The following is a 19,675-nucleotide window of genomic DNA, read 5'->3' on the forward strand; positions in this document are numbered from 1 at the left end:
TGAATTTGCGCCCTAGAAAGCTGTGCGAACACAATTGGGCGTATACATTATGTTAATAGTATTAATCTGGAACTGAACAGATTGACAAGCTGTTTCTTGTTAGTAAATTGACTGGGGCTTCTACTTGCCAAAGGCAATCACATTATTACAAGATTAAAGCATGTGAACCGAGATACAGATAAAGTCAATGTAGCTCTCAAAATAAAGATAAATTCAAAAATAGAATTAGTTGAAATGAAATGTTGAACCTAATCTTGATACATGAAGCATCCATCACTGTATTTTAGTAAGGATTCATAAGTTGCTCTCTGCAAAGAGGTTACTGTAATAATAGGAAGGCTTACTGAAATCATAGTTATTATAATCAAAAAATGATATTTCATGTTCAGTTTGGATAGCCTTACATTTTTTTTTATTTTATTTTTTTAAGTATTCACCATTAAGCTCTAAATAACTGATCAACTCACTTTAAAATAATTGTAGATTAGGATAGTCTCACTGAAACAATGAAAAGTTGTAAATATTTAAGAATTTAACCAGAGAGACCATATGCAAAAAAACAACAACAATATTTTGCGTATAATCACATTTATATGGAACAGTTTGATCGATCATGACATGGCTTCTGCCGTCAGTGGGGCAGATGAATGGAGTTGAATGTAATGTCATTACACCCACATTGTGGATATTCGTCCGTCTCTTACGGCTGCAACGCCCCTATCCATACATTTGGTTTCATAGCCATCATTATTATCAGTGCGCATAAGGACCTATCCCTGGTGCAAGAGACCAGTCTGGAAACAGGCGTATCTTCATGTACGCAGAATTCTAAATAGCCCGCTATTGAGACAACACACCCCTGCTACACTTATCCAACGTGTTACCACCCACTTAGGCCCCTTCAGCTACAAATGCAGATGCAAATGACGCGTAAAACTCAGCATCAACTGTAAATGCATTTACTATGCCCTGGAGCATGCCCAGGGCGAAAACACGCAAAATCCATCCGCAAGACAGCTCAGCATTTATTCTGTAGGTGGATATTTTGGGGCTGATGCACTGGTCTCAAACTGATTACTGCTCTGTATTCTTTCTAGTATTACGGGTTCCATGATAAGAGGGCATTTGCTATTTCAGCCTAAAAAAAACAAACAAAACATTGACAACATGTGAAACTGTTAAAGTAGAGTCAAAGGGCCAAATGTAAATAGGGTGAGAGTTTAGAAAAGTGAGAGTTTGACACTTTTTAAACTTTGTCAATGTAATAGAGTCCAAAAACAAAGTAACAGAGCGAACTTGCATGTTTTTTTAGACTTCGAAAACTCTCACGATTTAAAATCTCATTCAGATGTTTTCCCATTTTGAAGATAAAACTCAACCAATGTGAGAGTTTACCGCTAAACTCTCACATTTTCTAAACTCTCACCCTATTACATTTGGCCCAAAATCTGGAACCCCCCCCAAAAAAAGTTATAGAATTGCTTGATAACAGGTACGCTATGAAAACAGAAGCCACTGATTAATACCCCCAACTGTGTAGATCTCACATCGAAAGGGGCAGATATCAGCCATAAGTGAGCATTTCTGAGTTGGATGCAGATGACAGTAAACATTTTCACAGTCCACAAATATACACTATGATGTTACACAATAGTATGCGCAAAGATGTCTGGGCTGAACAGTTTGGCCTAACTATGCCAGAGACTCATGGATATCAGGAAATGTGAACATAGGGCCCGATTCAGAGATAGAGCCGTATTCAATTTGAGCCGAGCCGCGATACTTCTCCGAGTCCCAGACTTTTCGCCTACTTCGCCTGTTTTGTAGGCGGAAAAGTATTGCGCTTGTGCCCGCTTTACCCCGTATGCAATTTGAAAGTACGCGAAAACGGGACCCGGCGAAACTTAAACAGGCAGAAAGTACTGTCAGATTTGGGGAAATCAGCCTGACACCCCCAAAAGATGCTCTGATATGGGGGTTAGCTATGATTTGGCTTGCTGAAGGTATTTAGTGTTTTTAAACGGGCTCAATAGCTGCTAAATAGCGTTTTTTCTAAACGTGGTGCAGAATAGTATTCAGGAGTATTTTTTCCAGGAAATAAGTTATCCCAGCAAATTTGGGATACTTGAAAATGGGGGTCAGCAAATTTAAAAGTTGGTAAAGTGAAGTTGAAAAAATAGTGAAAAATCCACCTTCCGCAAGCACCTGCAATCAAAAAACACTTGGGGCATACTTGGGGACCCCACCAGAGTCAAGTTTGCTAGTTTTTAACTTTGTCACCCCTTTTTTTTTTTCTTTGCCCCCTTTTTCAAACTAATTTTTGCGGAAAGTCTTTCAAATTGAATATGGGGTAAAGTCAAAACAGGCGAAAATTACATCATGAGCGAAAAAGTATCGCGGATATGGACTTTTCGCCTCAAATTGAATACGGCTCATAGACGGAATTGCAGAACCACACACAAGCGCAATTCCATCTATCTAAAATGTAAATGCAGCAGGAGAGGTCTGTAGGAAACAGACACCTCCATGCTGCATCTGCGATCCAAGTGCTGCGATCAAAGGTGCAGCCTGGGATCACCATCGCTTGGGATAGTTGCCCCTTTGGCCAGGCTGGTGTAGCTGAAGCGTACCGCTGCCTGACGGGTCCTGGCAGCTTGCAAGGCCAGGAAATCTGCATCCACTGACAGACCCTGGCCTCGTCCCTCCCGGAAAACGTGGGTGACATGCCCCCATTTCCGGGAAAGCTGCACATCATCGACCCGCTCTGCCTCCCAAATGCCACAGCCTGTCGATCAGGGTGGGGGTGGGGGGGCGCAGTACACATCACGCACAATCTAAAAATCGAAGGTGTGCGCTAACCATCAGGTTAGCGTCCATCTCTGATTCAGGCCCATTATCTGAAGAAAGTCTATGCCAACCATTTATCTGTTGTGCCTTGATGTTGTTTGGCAGTGAGCAGCACTAAAATGGTCTGATAAAATGTCAAAACTTACATTGAAAAATGAAGCTGAACAGAGGCTAAATATATCAGCAAGACAACAATCTGAAACATAACTGAAAACCAAACAAGAATTTCTCACAATGGGCTCTATTTACTACAATCCGCATTTGTTTTGCAGATTGTAGTGTGATATTACCGACTGTTCAGGCAATATCACAGGGATTTACTACAAATCCCTTGCAGGGACAGAGCTTGCGAGAAAGCTCTGTACCTGCGAATCCCATCCGCACACTAGTCACGGTATTTTCGCAAAAAAATACTGTGACTAGTGCCCCGCGCATGCGCAGACCGGCTGCCGCTGCTACCCCCGGCGCTAAGCCCCGCCCCCGTCGTTATGCCCCACCCCCCGTGATCGCGGACCCCCTTAGCGACCCCCCCTCTCCCTTTATTACACTTACCTGCATGATCCGGGCTCCGGTGATGTCTTCCATATCCTGTGGTCAGGTGATAGCCCATACTGCACTGGGACCCGATCACCTGATGACCGGGCCGCAGTGCAGCATGGAAGACCAACTGACTGGAGAGGAGACATCAACGGAGCCCCGACCACCGGTCCCTGGAGTCAGGTAAGTGAAATTTTTTTTTTACACTGTTTCAGCTTGCGGTCTGTTTAGACCACACAGCTGATTACTGGGGCCGGCTCCGGGCTCTGCTCTCCCCGTTAGAGCAGAGTAGGAGTCCGGTAACCGAGGGAGACCCTGGATAACGTCACCACCAGGTGACGCTATTATCACAGGGCTTTCTCCTGTATTTTTTTACAATTTATTTTTAGTAACTTTGGTCGGATCACATTTCCCATTACAATTATGGGAAATGCGATCTGATTACTAAAAATAAGTGATACTTAGGGGTTGGAGTAGAATTTTACGAATTCTACTCCAATTGCCCTGTAGTAACTTTAGGTGATACTAAAAGAATGTGAAAAGGGTGTGAAAACACCCCTTTTCACTTTATTTTAGTAAAAATAATGTTAATAAATAGAGCCCAATAAGTGAAAAAGAACAGAATGACTTCATTGACAATTTGTGAGCTCTGTACCATGCAATGTATGTAAGGAAACCAAGAATATGTCGGAGATAAAAAAAAAAAAAAAAAGTTTTGAAAGGAAGATGAGCAAAAATAAATACAAAAGCAGATCCTCAGTCCTCTACAGGAAATGTTCTGACCAGTTATTTCTACAGAAGGAGGGTTACAAAGCATTGATTGGAAAGAATGAACAAACTTTGGGCTCGAATCAATTGCCCGCGATGTAAATAGCGCCGGGAGATAGCTCCCGGAGCTATTCAATCGTGCGCGGTGTTTAGTCGGAGAATGCCCGGTTTCGCAACTAAACACCCTGTTTAAGGCGCGAGAACGGGCATTCCCCGGCCTAACTTCCCAGCGCGATGCTGTTTTCCAGGTGCGATGGGCAGAAAACAGCCTCGCGCCGGGACTTGTCGGATTCCTGCTCGCATCCCCAGAGGGGTGCGAGAAGAAATCCTTAGTCGGGGTTAGCTGCGCGGTGTATTGAATAGCTCCGGGAGCTGATTCCCGTAGCTATTCACTTAGCGCAGAATAGAATCGAGCCCCTTATTTGTTATCATGGTGTTGATATCGCAAATATGTTCTTCGTGAAAATCAGGTACCTACTCAAAATCGAGGGATGATTGGCCCCCAATAATGAAGTATCCAGTTGCGGCGTGGATACTAAAATAGAGAAAAGCAGCCGCCACCTGCGATTTCTAACACTACCACCACAGACTCTGACACTAATTACTAGTGGCATAATTTTACCCTGCCGGGTCCGACTCTGAGTTCACGCATGTGCACTGCTGGAGGATCCCTCTTCACATCCCAGACCTCATGCCCATTAGAAGTAGTGCTACAGGTACCAACGGCGCCATCTGAAGATAACGTATGTTCCTGCAGTCAAAATCCCAAACAGACAGTGTCAGGGCTTCAAGGTAAGCATTAGATATCAGTAATGAATTACCCCAATACTTGGATTTTACACATGCAAGTGCAAAGGACTATGTTCACTTATTAAGTGATGATGCATGTTTTTTAAAGACAACACACCCTCACTCCCATACTTACCCTGTCCCTCTTCCGCGGTGCTAGGTCTGTCCTGTATCCCTCATAGTGGGATTTTTCCAAAATGACAACAAATGTAATATTTTATAAAATTTAATTTTTTTGCTGTTGTGGAAAGTGGCACTGGAAGCCCAGGTCAGGTTCTGCCAGTTTCATTGTACTATCATAAGCCAGGTTATCCACTTGCATATGCATCAGCCTCAACTCTGTTAGCCATTAGCACTCAGCTGTTCTGGAAAGATTTTCTAAATAAATTGAGGTGATACAAGAATTTCTAGACGATCACTGCATATTAGTAAATACGCATAATAGTAAATAGATAGCAAACAGTTTTAAGGCACACATCCACTAGGCGACAGGCAAAAGACTGCACGACTACAACATTGTAATCGTGCAGTCGTTTGTCTGTCTGTGATGTGCCTGCACTGAATGAGCAGTCGTTCAGTGCAGGCACATCAATCATCTCCTAACATATTGAACCTAACGATATCGTCAGGTTGTACAGCATATTTGTACGATGATGTAGGTATAAACTTTTTTGAACGATTATCGAACAATAACTATATCGTTATCGTTCAATTTAGTCGTCTAGTGGATGTGTGCCTTTAGGTTTTTTTTCTGCACCAAAATGCAAATGCAATCTACCCTGACCTTTGCATCTTTAAGGTTTTATCATCTACATACAAGCATGCAGTTAGAAAACCAATTGAAAAGGCATGCTAGCAGCAAAACACTATATAATTGGTCAGGAGATGGATTTTTGTTGACAAGGAAATGAAAAATTCTTAAACTAATTAATACCAGTACTCCCTGATTCCAAAGCCATTTTTACAGATACATTTTTCAAGATGGATGACAGATTAGGCTAGAGTGCAAAGGAAGCAAGAAAACAAATTGCAATAGATTAAGTCTAGGAAGTGGTTTAGGGGGCAGGGTCAGGAGGGGACAGAATTTGGCTTTATCTCAGGAAAGAATTCCTGAAGTTAAAAGTCTATAAGAAATAAAATCTTAGTTCCTATTTCCACCAGTAAAGGGCTCTTCATGTTATGCGAAATCTTGCAAATAACTTGTATATATAAACTGTAATAAGAGTTTTTGATGGATTTTAATATTTTTCTATAGTGCTCCATCGTGTGCATGCGGTCTGGGCCACCATCGACCCGGTTGCGAGCGCTCAGCGCTTGCGACCGGGTCTGAATCAGGCCCAGAGTCAAAAGTGATAAGGTACCAGCCAATCCGCTCCTAACTGCCATCTCACAGGCTGTGTTTGAAAAATGACAGTTAGGAGCTGATTGGCTGGCACCTTATCACTTTTCACTCTGTCGCCTAACACTGCTTAGTAAACAGACTACTAAGGTATCGGGCCATTCATCAAGAAGGTAAAGCAGGAGATATCACAGATATCTCCTACTTACCTTCTTCCGGCGGAATGGCCCGCTGTCCCCTTACACTAGTATGGGTACAGAATTCATCAAGCTCCGAAAATATTATATTTTTGGAGCTTGACTGTGGGAGGATTCGCCATCTTCAGATGGCGAATACCGAAAAGGAGCAGTGAAGCGGCTCGCGGGGACAGCTGATATTGCATCAGTGATGAATTGCTCCGGTAGCCGCGGCAAGTCAGAATGTTCGATAATTAACATCATGAATTCATTAACATATTCATTAACATAGCCAAGAAAAGTTCTTAAACTTTGAATATTTCTAATTCCAAATAAGCCTTACCCTACTGTCTTCTTGGCCTTCCAGCTCATACATAGCTTGCTGTCCTTGAGAACAGTTGGAATACTGGAAAAGACTGGAAAACAGTCTCCAGTTGTCTTGGGTATCTGCAAATATTGCATCCTGGAAATTCACTCCATGCGGGAGCAAACTGTAATTCTCATCCATTCTACAAGAAGAAAAAGCGGTTTGGCTCACATACATCATTTTCATTGTTTAATAAATATGATGGATAACACCCAAAATAACAAAGCGGATAACAATGGAGACAGTCATTTTGTGGGCTGGACCATTATTTAGTTAACAAAAAAAAAACTATTAGGGATTTAGCAAGCCTTCTAAAAAGGAAAAGTGGAGTTGTTGCCAATAGCAAACAACCAAAAAGTACAAGTACAAGATAAAGGATAGTTAGAATTTGATTTGTAGCTATGGCCAATATTACCACTTGTCCTTATCAAAAGGTTTGACAAATCTCCCCCAATTTGTTCCTTATCCTCAGTGATGTATTTAGTTCTTGGCGAGCAAGCCAACTAAATAACAGTTAATGGCACAAAATGACTGTGTGTAGGGCACTGGTCCATATTCAGTTACTAGGCATCAAAATCAGTATTGTTTATGCAATACTATAGACATTTTTCATGACTGTCCCACTTAAAGAGAGCATGATAATGGATGCAAGTTGTCTAGAACAATAACAAAAACAGCAATTGTCATTTATTACTCAAATATACATTATATTTAGCATTATACAATATAAAAAAAAGGTGAAAACAATTGCTTCTCTTCCAAAAAGAAAGAAAAAAAACCCCCAGAAATGATTTAATTATAGGGACCTATTTATGAAAGTGCTTGTACCTATGCTGCACCAGCAAAAGCTAATGCAGTTTTGGCTAAAAATAGGATGGATAATTATTAAAGGCTCGCCAAGTATTACGTGACAGCAATCGCTTTGCATGGGAAGGCTTTCTTGATTAGGAACGACAGTGGAACTACGTATTCCCCCCATGTCGTTGTTAAATAGGCTTCTTCCATGCACAGAAAAGCCCAAGCCTTGCTGGTGAAGCGGTACGGGTCTTGTTACTGCTGACATCCAGAATCACTGGAAGAGTATCACTCAGCTGCCTCAGCAAAATTGTATTACTAAGTGGTGGCGCTGGAAGATTTACTATCGCTGCAATAAGCGGTGACAGATATCGTTGCTATTTGGTAAATACTGTACTATACTTAAGTAAAATTACATCTACAATTGTATGTGCTTTGTCTAATATGACAAATTATATTTGATGCTGCATCTGTGTTCCATGTCGTGCAGCAACCAAAGAGACTGCAAAGGGTATATTTACTAAAGTTAGTTTTTAGAAGTAGAGTTGTTGCACATAGTAACCAATCAGATTCTATTTATCATTTTGCTAGCACCTTCTAGTAGTTGATAGCTAGAATCTGATTGGTTGCCATGGGCAAAAAAACTCCACTTCCAAAAACCTGCATTTTAGTAAATATACCTCTGTAAAGGTGCCCACACACATAGCGATCTGCACACGATCCCACGATGTGTGCGATTTCCCCTGAACTCTGCCCCGGCAGTCCTACACACGATTTGGAGTAAAAGGCATCCAATCTGACTTAGGGGTCTATTTACTAAGCAGTGTTAAGAGACAGAGGGCTCAATTTACTACAATCCGCATTTGTAATGCAGATTGTAGTGTGATATTATCGACTGAATTCGCATTGCAAATTCAGGCAATATCACAGGGATTTACTACAAATCCCTTGCAGGGACAGAGCTTGCAAGAAAGCTCTGTCCCTGCGAATCCCCTCCGCACTCTAGTCACGATATTGGCGCAAAAAAATACAGTGACTAGTGCCCCGCACATGTGCCGACCGGCAGCCGCTGCTACCCCCCCCGGCGCTAAGCCCGGCCCCTGTCACTAAGCCCCGCCCCGCGATCGCGGACCTCCCCAGCAACACCCCCCCTCCCTTAATAGCACTTACTTGCAGTCATCGGTGCTCCGGTGATGTCTTCCATTCCTCCGGTCAGCTGATATCCCATACTGCACTGGGACCCGATCACCTGATGGCCGGGCCGCAGTGCAGCATGGGAGACCAGCTGACCGGAGGGGAGTCATCACCAGAGCCCCGACCACCGGTCCCTGGAGTCAGGTAAGTGACATTTTTTTTTTTACTTTTTTTTTTTGCAGTGATCAGCTTGTGGTCTATTTAAACCACACAGCTGATCACTGGTACCGGCTCCGGGCTCTGCTCTGCCTTGTAGAGCAGAGTAGGAGTCCGGTAACCGGGGGAGACCCTGGATAACGCCACCTTCCGGGGCATCGGGTCCCAGATTGTCAGATCTGCCCTATTGCACGGCAGATCTGACGATGCGATGTACGACCAGCGGGGACACGCATCGAATCGTGATCGTGAGTGGGGACTCACGATTTACTCTCAATTTGGCCATATTTTACACGATCTGTCGTTCCAATGTGTTGGAATCGGCCAGATCGGGTAAAATATCGCTATGCGTGTGGCCAGCATAAGAGAGGAGCCTATTTATGAAAGGGAGACAAGCCCTAAACATGGCAAGCCAAAAAATTGCCTTTTTTTGACAGATTTAGAGATTGTCCCTATTTATCAATCCCCACAGCCTTCGATGGCCATCGCCTGCTATCGCAGTTAGTGACTCTCAAGAGACAGATTAGCCATGCAAAGCAAACAAATTTGGGGGGAATTCTCCAGGAAGAATAGAAAACTTTCCCGGTCCAGGGAATGTGATGCAGCAAATTGCATCTACTAGACTACCATGAATGGCTGCATGATTCTCCAGGGGGCAGGTCCATAATAATGCCTTTCATGCCCAACCAAGCCACCCCAATTCCTCCTGGACATGTTACTCTAACAGCACTGTAAAAGAGAGTTTAAGTATGATCCATGGTATGAGAAGCTAGTGAACGCATATTTACCATGGGCCGCAATGGTAGCAGGATTATCAGCTGTCCTCCCATACTATCACTATCCAAGGATGGCAATAGCAAATACGGTAAACAAGAATAATGCTGGAATATTCAAATAAATAATCTTTTCTTATTACAACTATATAAAAATAACTATTTAATGTTTATTTTTCATTTGTTTTCGTTACAGAATCTGCACCTAGAAACCTAAGATTTGGCTCCAGGTACAGAGCAAGTGTGGGACCTGACAATGCTGCTGGACAGTATATTTATGTGTTAATAATCCTGAGGTGAAAGTTAAGGTGCATACACAGTACACACGTAACGATTTTGTTAGCAACGATTATCTGTCAGATTTCTGTCAGATTTTCCCTTGAAAAGTGAACGATTTTTTGAAGTGTACTGAACGATTTTTACAACGATGAACGAAAAATGTTCCTTCCCTTAATGAAAATCGTTATGTTGGACAGTCTGAAATGATCTACAAACTACAAACGGGAGCGCGCTTGAACGATTTTCGTTCATTGTTATAACTCAGAAACTGAACGATTTTTTGAACGAATGAATGATAACGAAGTCGTTATAGTTAAATCGTTCAAAAAATCATCACGTGTGTATGCACCTTAAATCTATCTTCTCTGGGCTTTTTGATAAGTAGGTCCCAGAAACTAAAGTATTTCAGCCCACCACTGGTTTATATGATCAGATAAAGGCAAATGCAAAAAATCCAGGACATTACAGGAGGAAATTTATTCATACATGCCAATAGCGTTATTGTGGTAATCCCCCCTCTCCATTTTACAAAGTCATGATTTGTGGCATTGTGAAGTGGGTGGGTGGGGTACAAAAGATACAATACAATCCCCTAGACCGGAAATTTAATGCGGGAAGTGGGTGGCATGCTGAAGACGGACCTGCTCTCTTGAGTCCGGAGAGCACCCCGACATTTTGGAGAGACTAGGCAGACATTTAGGGAGACTAGGGGGTAAATTTACTAAAGTGAGAGTTTTTAGAAGTGGAGATGTTGCCCATAGCAACCAATCAGTTTCTAGCAATTACCTTCTAGACGGTGCTAGTTAAATATTAAGTATTATCTGATTGATTGCTATGGGCAACATCTCCACTTCTAAAAATGCTCACTTTAGTAAATATACCCCTAGGAGGGTATTAATGCTGAAATCTACAAGAATAAACAGAAAATCCCTATTTTATACTGAAAGATGATTTGGCATAGCCAGCAGCAGAGCGTCTCACAAAGGTAATATCAAAGTGAAGACTTCCAGTTTTTAGATTGAACGAATATTTATGAGAATGTAGCCTATAAATTCACTAGACACCAATACCTCATTACTGTAAAGCTGGGTATACACTATAGGTAACAAACGATGCAACGGTCAATCTAAGGGCCTGATTCAGAGCCGGACGCTCTGACCAGAGCGCTCGCTCTGAATCTGGGCCCTCCTACCTAAACTTGGACCGGCCTCCTGGCCGCTCGCATAGCTGTGGGTGACCACCCACAGCATATGCGAGCGGCCAAAAAGATGGTCGCGATGGTCAAGACCATCGCGACCATCGGGCTTGCGACGAGACCCTGCGGTAGGGTCTCGGTGACCGCAAGCCCTGGAGTGATTTTGGCTCTAACAGAGCCAAAATCACTCCCACTGACATCACTAGTGATGTCAGTGGGGCCGGACCCAGATGGTAGGCGTTCCCTTGGGAACGCCTCCGTCTGGCAGCCACGCCCCCGGCACGCCCACCAAAGGGGGCGTGCTGTCAATCGACATCGTCAGCACGCCCCCTTTGGTGCGAGACCCATAACGACGGCTACCCGGTCGTTATTTGGGTCTCGCGCATGCGCACGACGGAGCTCCCTCCGTCGTGCGCATGCGCACCAGGGCACCATCGACCCGCTTGCGAGCGCTCAGCGCTCGCGAGCGGGTCTGAAGCAGGCCCCAATTTCACTAAATCCCAGTGCACACTCTAAAGAGCTTATGCACTATACAATCTTCCAAGCGACGACACGATATATAGTGGCAGGTAATTGCATCCAAGGAATCGTTTCTCCTGTACACTATGTGCGGTCGTGCGTACGCACTACACGATGTGTACCACATCTTCATTGCATCATCCCGTTTGACGTGCAGCTCATCAGATGGGAGGACGATGCGGTGAACGACAGCAGTAAAACGACGGATTGGGCATACATACTATACGATGTGAACATTATATCGTTCCGTTCCACGTCGGGACAATTGATCGTATGTATATAGTGAGTACCCAGCTTAAGTCAGGACTCATGAATATTTAGGTTAGGCAGTTCTACAATGGAGTCACTGGCTGGCTTCAAGCAATCTGAAACAATGCATAGTGAGCTAGCTCATAACATACTGTCTTTAAGGGACAGGTAGACTTTAAAAGAACAAATTATAATTATCATTCTGCAGTAAATTAATACACACACAACTAAGTTTAATTGAGTGGTTTTAAAGTAGTAGGAGCTTGGCTTGTCACGTGCTGTTTATACCTTTTCAGTGAGTTCACATTTTTCCACCTGCTATAAAATCAAGGTGTACTTCTAGTTTGCAGAGGTTTCTCCAAATGAAAAAGAGGTGTGCACCTTAAGTATGCTAGAAGGATTACATGAGTACATTTGTTCACAGCCAAAGATATATGCCATGCACATCCAGTGACTTCATAATTGAGCTGCAGACTTTTGTTCATACCTCAATTAACCCTTCACTTGACACCTGCATCACCGAACTCTCTACAATGGGCAGTTTAATAACAGTTATGGAGCATACACACGGTCAGATTTGTCAGACTTGTCAGATTTGTCAGATGAACGACTGAACGATTGAACGATTTGAACGATTTTACCAAAGTTTTGAACGATTTGAACGATTGAACGATTTTTGACTGCATTAAAATGAATGGAATCGTCCAAGTCTGACTGCAAACACATCAGATGTCAGAAATCGTTATCTGACCATCGGGAACGCGCATCGTTGATCGTCCATCGTTCAGGCATGTCAGATATGAACGATTTTCCTTCAGATATGAACGACTGAACGATTTTTAAATCGTTATCGTTCATATCTGAAGGAAAAATCTGATCGTGTGTATGCACCATTAGTATGCGAGAACCAATAGCATTCAGACATGCTTCCATTGTCTAATCTACACTAGATAAATTATGTGCAACCAGTTATATTTCAAGTGCCAGATGTGTTATACCCAAGTGTGGTTAGATTCTGTAGTATGGCATTTTTAAATGTGAAGTTGTTCCTGGTTTTCCTTCTTTCCTACGCCACAGCAGAGAGGCAGGTGGTCCCCATTCCCAACACAGCAATTGACACAGTGTAAACCCACAATCACTTTATTAAATAGGAACTCCTCAACAGTGGGGGGTTTTCTTTTATGTCCTTACTTGAATATGTCTTTAAGTAACACTTAATATGCCACAGCAAACTATTGCAACAAATAGGATATACATGCGTCACATATATACATTTCAGGAATTGTGAATTGAAATGACCATTAAATGTCTAGTCTAACCATTATGGGAAGACTTTCAATAAAAGTGCAACACTAACTTATGATTATGTACCGTATGCTCTAAGAAACGGTAACCATGCTTCCTATATCTTTACACTAACTCTACACTTTGCTACTATTAATACCCCAGAAATAGAATTATATAAGGCTTACAGTGTATTAGAACCTTCAATTGCACACATTAAATAACCATAGAGACTAGCTTAACTCTACCCATCAATATGCATACAAATACAATTCATTAGTAATACACTATACCCAGGCTAAACCTGGCAGTCCTGCCCGGCCAGGCCTTCGTCGGTGCACATTACAGAATAAAGAAACGAAAGATGAACTGGCTGGTGAATAAGGAATCTTTAGCAAAATACACTTTAAGTGTTCCTGTCAAAGCTGTATCCTGACTTTTTACGTACTGTAGCAGCCCTAGGCTGAGGGTAATTTTGGGAATTACACTGGTAAAACTTGTTGCAGAAGTATAAAATGGCGGTTGACGGCTCCTTTTCTTAAGATGCTTTATTCTGAGCAGTTAAGATGCAAGATCTTAAGATCTCGTCTGATGCAAGAGTCTGTCTATCAAAGTTTATACTGACTGTTCTGATATAGCCTCAGTGTGTGTGGGCTGCTGCTGTTAGTGCTGCTGTGAATAAGTCTCCCTCTCCTGTGGTAATATTGGAGCTCAGCACAGCTACATGCAGAACTATCTGTACCACAGCCCTCAGGTATTTCCTGCCATGGTCAGGTGAGCTGAGCGCTTACTTGCTCTCATTAGCCTCTGGTTCAGTAACATATTATTCTGCACCTTGGGGTCCTTAGCTAGCTTCTTGGAGCAGTTTCCTTTAGTCTCCATTTCCTCACTTAATCAATAGTTCTGTCACTATAGAGGTAAGTGTGCTCTGCCACTAACACACTGCAGAGGGGGAACAGTAGGTACAATACTCACAGAGCTTCACTTCTTCAATATTTGTTGAATTATCACTATTGCAGTGACCGCTCCAGCTATCAGTCCTTATAAGCTGCGGCCTATTTATCCCTCTGCAGGCTGAAGGGCTGGTTTTGGGCTGGTCCACTAAGCAACTCCCCACCTTCTGGGGCCGTCTGCTACCTCGGCTCACACAGCCACAGCTTCCTGTCAGGAGCCTTTTACCACCATCGGCAGCGTCCTGCTCTCCAAACATTACCTCAGACACTAACTGATCAACTGCTGCAAGCTTCCAACTGTCATATGTCTGACCACCTGACACTGGTCATGTGACCTGCTGCTGACCTCTGGAGCAGCTACAGAAATTACTGGGTGTCTGCCTGTGTAATGACAGACATGCGCTGTAGTCCAACTTCCAGTCAGACATAATACCTCATATAGTGGGGTATTACAGATGTGCTCCAATGATCAAAAGAGCTGCACATTACATCTAATGCTGGATGCACACTTAAACGATGGATCGTTCAGAGGCAGATTGGTAAGCTATACACACTTACCAGTCGGCCACTCGATAGGTCTGGCCTGACATCACAGCTGGGCAGACATTTAGATTTGCCTGCCCAGTTGTGATATCAGTGTCGACAGTCCCTGCAGCTAGCGTATGGGCGGTCGGCGGGTTGCCTAAATACACAGCCAAGCATACCGATATATATCGTCATTGGCTGTGCTGCAGAGCCGACCTTATACGTCTATGAATTACATAGTTCACAGACATATCAGATGTACACACCTGCCTATGCACTCGCGATATATCATTCGTCGATCGAACTAACAATATATCGACAAGTGTGTACCCAGCTTAAGTTGGGAAATGAAATAGGCATCCCACATCACTCATCCCGGTCACTTTCTCCAAAACTCCCCACATGCCCTCAGACCCATACTTGCCAGGAACTGGCCTTCGAATGCCACCCAGACTTCCCTCTTGTCATAAAATTCCACCACATGCTAGGGATGGCCAATGGAGCGGCCTCCATCAGTGTTTTGGGAAGCCAATGGCCCACCTCGCTCTATAGCTAACTTAACAGACTCCGCAATCAGTCGGGAGATCTGCACTGCCCCCGGCTCCCTCTTTACACACTCTGGGCTCGATTCTATTCAGCGCGATGTAAATAGCTCCGGGAGTGAGCTCCCGGAGCTATTCAATACACCACGCTGACAAGTCTGACTAATGATTTCTTCTCTCATCCCTCCGGGGATGAGAGAAGAAATCCAACAAAAGTCCAGACGCGAGGCTGTTTTCTGCCCTTAGCGCCGGGAAAACAACCTCACGCCGGGAAGTTAGGTCGGGGAATGCCCGTTATCGCGCCTAAACACCCTGTTTAAGGCGCGATAACGAGCCTTCCCCGACCTAACAGCGCGATGAATTGAATAGCTCCGGGAGCTATCTCCCGGCGCTATTTACATCGCGCTGAATTGAATAGTGCCCTATAAGGGTGGGGAAGGGGACATTGGGTCCACGGCTACCATCTGTGCTGAAACCATCTGATGCTCCACCATCAATGGTAAAACCATCTACCACCGGCAGCTAACTATCGATGGTTTATAGCCATCAACAGTCGATGGCCATCCCTACCACATGCCCTCGGCCCCCACTAGCTATAAAATGTGACCAAAACCTCCAGATTGTCATAAAATATCACAACATACCTGTAGACCCCCGTAGCCATGAAATGCCATTCAGAGCTCCCACTTGTCATAAAAAGATCCACATGCACTCAGATCACACGTACCTCAAACCTACACCAGGTTCAACTCATATCCCCCACCCATTATATACCTCCCCACACGATACTTAAACCCCCCCAACACACACACCATGGGACTCAGACCTCCCCACATACCCTCCCGCATGATGCCACTCAAACTCCCTCTTCCTGCTTAACTGAGGGGTCTATTTACTAAGCAGTGTTAGGAGAGAGTGAAAAGTGATAAGGTGCCAGTCAATCAGCTCCTAACTGTCATTTTTCAAACACAGCCTGTGAGATGGCAGTTAAGAGCGGATTGGCTGGCACCTTATCACTTTTCACTTCTCCAAACACTGCTTAGTAAATAGACCCCCTAGTAACCTAATTACAGCCTAATATCTACATCTGGATGGAGGGAGAATGGATGGAGGGAGAACAACATGTGGTCAGCGCTGTAGCAACTCACCCTGGGCGGGATGTACTAAAGGTGGAAATGCGGTAAAACCCCCGAAAACTGCTTCTTATCGGGATGCTTCCTCTTGTGCGGTGCGGGGCCCCTCTGGACCAGTGTGCACCGCACACCCTGCACCCATTATAGATACGCCCCTGACCATGATAATGAACCACTATATGTATCCGAAGACAGACGCAGATGCGATGCTTAGTACATCCCGCCCCCTGCAAGCTGCAGACAGGTGCTGTTGGGACAGCACTGTATGTCATTCAGAATACATTGCAACTCCCCATAAAGGTATAGTTACTAAAGTGCGGGTTTCTAGAAGTGGAGTTGTTGCAACTACCAATCAGATTCTGCTTATCAATTATCTAGCCCCTTCTAGAAGATAATAGCTAGAATCTGATTGGTTGCTATGGGCAACAACTCCAACTTCTAAAAACCCGCACTTTAGTAAATGTACCCCTAATTCTCTGATGTGCTACATAACCTATTTGCATTGTGCAAAAGAGATCATGTGTCTGGTCCCATTTAGTCTTATATGACATAACAATAGATGTAACATAATAATAGTGTAAATATGCAGCCAGTAACCAATAGCAACCAGACATGCTTTTATTGTCGGCAGCCTAATATACTTCAAGGGCTACATGTGTGTCTCCCAAGTTTTTAAAAGGGCCCCTCATTGCCTTTAATTTTGGTGACATAAGCAGAGAATGAGGGTTTGAGCTGGAGACCAGAGAAAAGCTTTCCGTGCCCGTTACCCATCACTGCACCAGATTAGTTCATGTTATAGCCTAGGTTATAGCACATTTGCAATTTAATGTTTCCCCATTGCTGCCCACCTTTTATTTTGCCATGTGTATCATTTCTACCATTAATGATTAATTAGTAATTACAATACAACAACTTGTCCATTAAGTCAATCAAAAACCATCAAAGCCTGGATATTACTGTACTTACCTGAGAAAGAAGAAATAAGAGTGATTCTGCACAACCGTGTATGAGTAACAGTCAAAGTATCCAAGTCCAGTAATATTCAGCCTGGATCCTGCAGGTACCTCCAGCATACTGCCCCATCCCTGGTCGCAGAGCAATTCAATCTCAGCTGAATAGAAGAAAGTGCTGTCTCCCGATTCATACTGCCAGGGTAGGTAGTTGTACATGCTGCTAAATAAGCTACTGTGCGTTTCTTGGTGGACAGCCAGCACCTTTGCATATAGGATAATCTGAGCCAGCTCCGCTCTACATCCCTCACTCAGGTGTCGCCAGTCAGAGGACAGCTGACAACCCAGAGCACCGCTTCCCAAAATCAATGCGACGAACACAAGATGAAGCATGGTGGACGGACACAAGTATAGGCTTGTCACTCACTTCTCACACCTAAATGTACAGTTTGGGGAACTTTGTTTCCCTTCACTCCAAAAAGTTTACACAAAACTTTTACGTTTCATGGTTCCTGGCTGCATGCAGTAATGACGGATTGCTATGTTCTCCGTTTCCTCACATGCCGGCTGTATGGCACTTAATGCTGCTTAATAAGATCAGTACAGTCAGGGAATTCCCTACAGCCGCCCGCTCCGCAGCACTGCAGCAGTAATAACCAGACGTAACTGAACAGATGGGACTATAAGAAGCCATCGCTGCTGGCCACGCCCCTTCTTTATTACATCACAGATAGTACGTTCTGGGGCGTGGCCTGTAAGCTTCACCATTCGCAAAATGAAAACATTACAGTTTATATAAATACAGAAAGTGGAAACATTGATTTTACCATTGACAAAGATCTAGGTGAAGTAGTTTGTGTCTACATTAATGATTATCATTTTGTGAGTGAGTCCAGGATGTCAAAATAGCATTATTGTGACATAACTATTTATTTCAAGTGCTTGTAATTCAGGGTATTTAAGTCGACATTCAGAATGTTGACATGTATTATGTTGAAATGGTTAAAATGTCGACATAAATGCCTACACATTGAAAATGTCAGCATGGACAGAATGTCAACATATGAGTTAGAGTTACGGATAGAGTGTCAGTGACAACAATGTTGACATTACATCAGCGTTGACATGCTGGATGTTGATATGGTCAATGTTGACCATACTTGCCTATTTTTGACAAAGCATTTCAGGGAGATTGTGAAAACAACACCTATGAGCGCGCGGTAAAGTGGACATGTACTGCTACATCTAAATCAACGAGCCCAAAGCAATTAGTAAGATCTATTTGTTGATGAAAACACACTGACACTGCATGCAGCCATAGGGATCATTGTGTTTTATAACCAATGCAGGGAAATGATACTAATGATCCCATTTGAATGTATATATCTCTGTTTTTTTTAATATAACAGCATCAAAATGGGAGTAAGGTGCAATCAGGGAGATTGCTGGACTCTTCAGAGAGACAAGGAGATTGCTACTATTTCAGGGAGTCTCCCTGACAATGAGGGAGAGTTGGCAAGTATGATGTTGACATAACAACCATGTTGACATTGTCATGTAGACCCAATGAATTTCGACACTCTGAACATCAACATAATATAGTGGCCTGTAATTAAGACATCTAAGTGGTGTTCTAGACTGGATATTTATCCTGCCACTCCTCTACAACTGTCGACAGCACAAGGATGGTTCCTATTGTTAATATTAATTTAAGGGCCTGATTCAAAGATGTATGCAAACCTGATGGTTTGCGTACATCTCAGAAGGCGGGGGACTACACATGCACATGTGCACAGAACGCAGTGTCCCCAAGCCGCAGGATGAATGACATGCTGTGGGCGTTTGTGGGAGGTGCTGCCTGCGTTCCTAGAAAATGGGGGCGTGTCGGCCCTGTTTTCTGAGAGTGCTGAAGCTAGTGTCTGTGTCTTGTGATGCAAATTTACTGGTCTCACAAGCAGGCAGGAGATTGCCATATCGGATAAACTTTGGCTACTCAGATGGCTCATGCTAACGATGGTTATGATGTTGATCTGATGCGTCTTCAGATGCAGGCATTGGATCTGAGATGCTGGCTGGAGGTGTCTTTTTCCTTCAGGTGCCTCCTGCAGCATTAGTATATATGCACATAGCGCAGCTGCTGTGTGCATATTGTACATCTCTGAATCAGACCCTCTCTGAATAATTCTCATATAAGTGTAAACTGATGGTGCAATTAAAGGCGTTTGGCATGGCCGTAACTAGGGTGGAACGACCAGTGCCATGGCACAGGGCACCGCAGGGCAGGGTGCACCGTTTGGGCCTGTCA

At 43.6% G+C, this 19,675-nt stretch overlaps 1 protein-coding gene across 1 annotated transcript in view; it reads right to left on the bottom strand.

Annotated features, from left to right (window-relative positions):
- Positions 1-18,006, bottom strand: part of CCDC3 (coiled-coil domain containing 3) — a 137,345-nt gene extending 119,339 nt beyond the window's left edge. The window contains exons 1-2 of the mRNA XM_088468915.1: positions 17,387-18,006; positions 6,800-6,965 (exon numbers count right to left, since the gene is read on the bottom strand). Coding sequence (XP_088325041.1) covers positions 6,800-6,965; positions 17,387-17,763 — 543 coding nt within the window. The 5' untranslated portion in view covers positions 17,764-18,006. The remainder of the gene's footprint in view (positions 1-6,799; positions 6,966-17,386) is intronic.
- Positions 18,007-19,675: the final 1,669 nt, after the last annotated feature.

This window comes from Taudactylus pleione, unplaced genomic scaffold, assembly GCF_031769625.1.
Source record: "Taudactylus pleione unplaced genomic scaffold, aTauple2 ptg000086l, whole genome shotgun sequence".
Taxonomy (NCBI): Eukaryota; Metazoa; Chordata; class Amphibia; order Anura; family Myobatrachidae; genus Taudactylus; species Taudactylus pleione.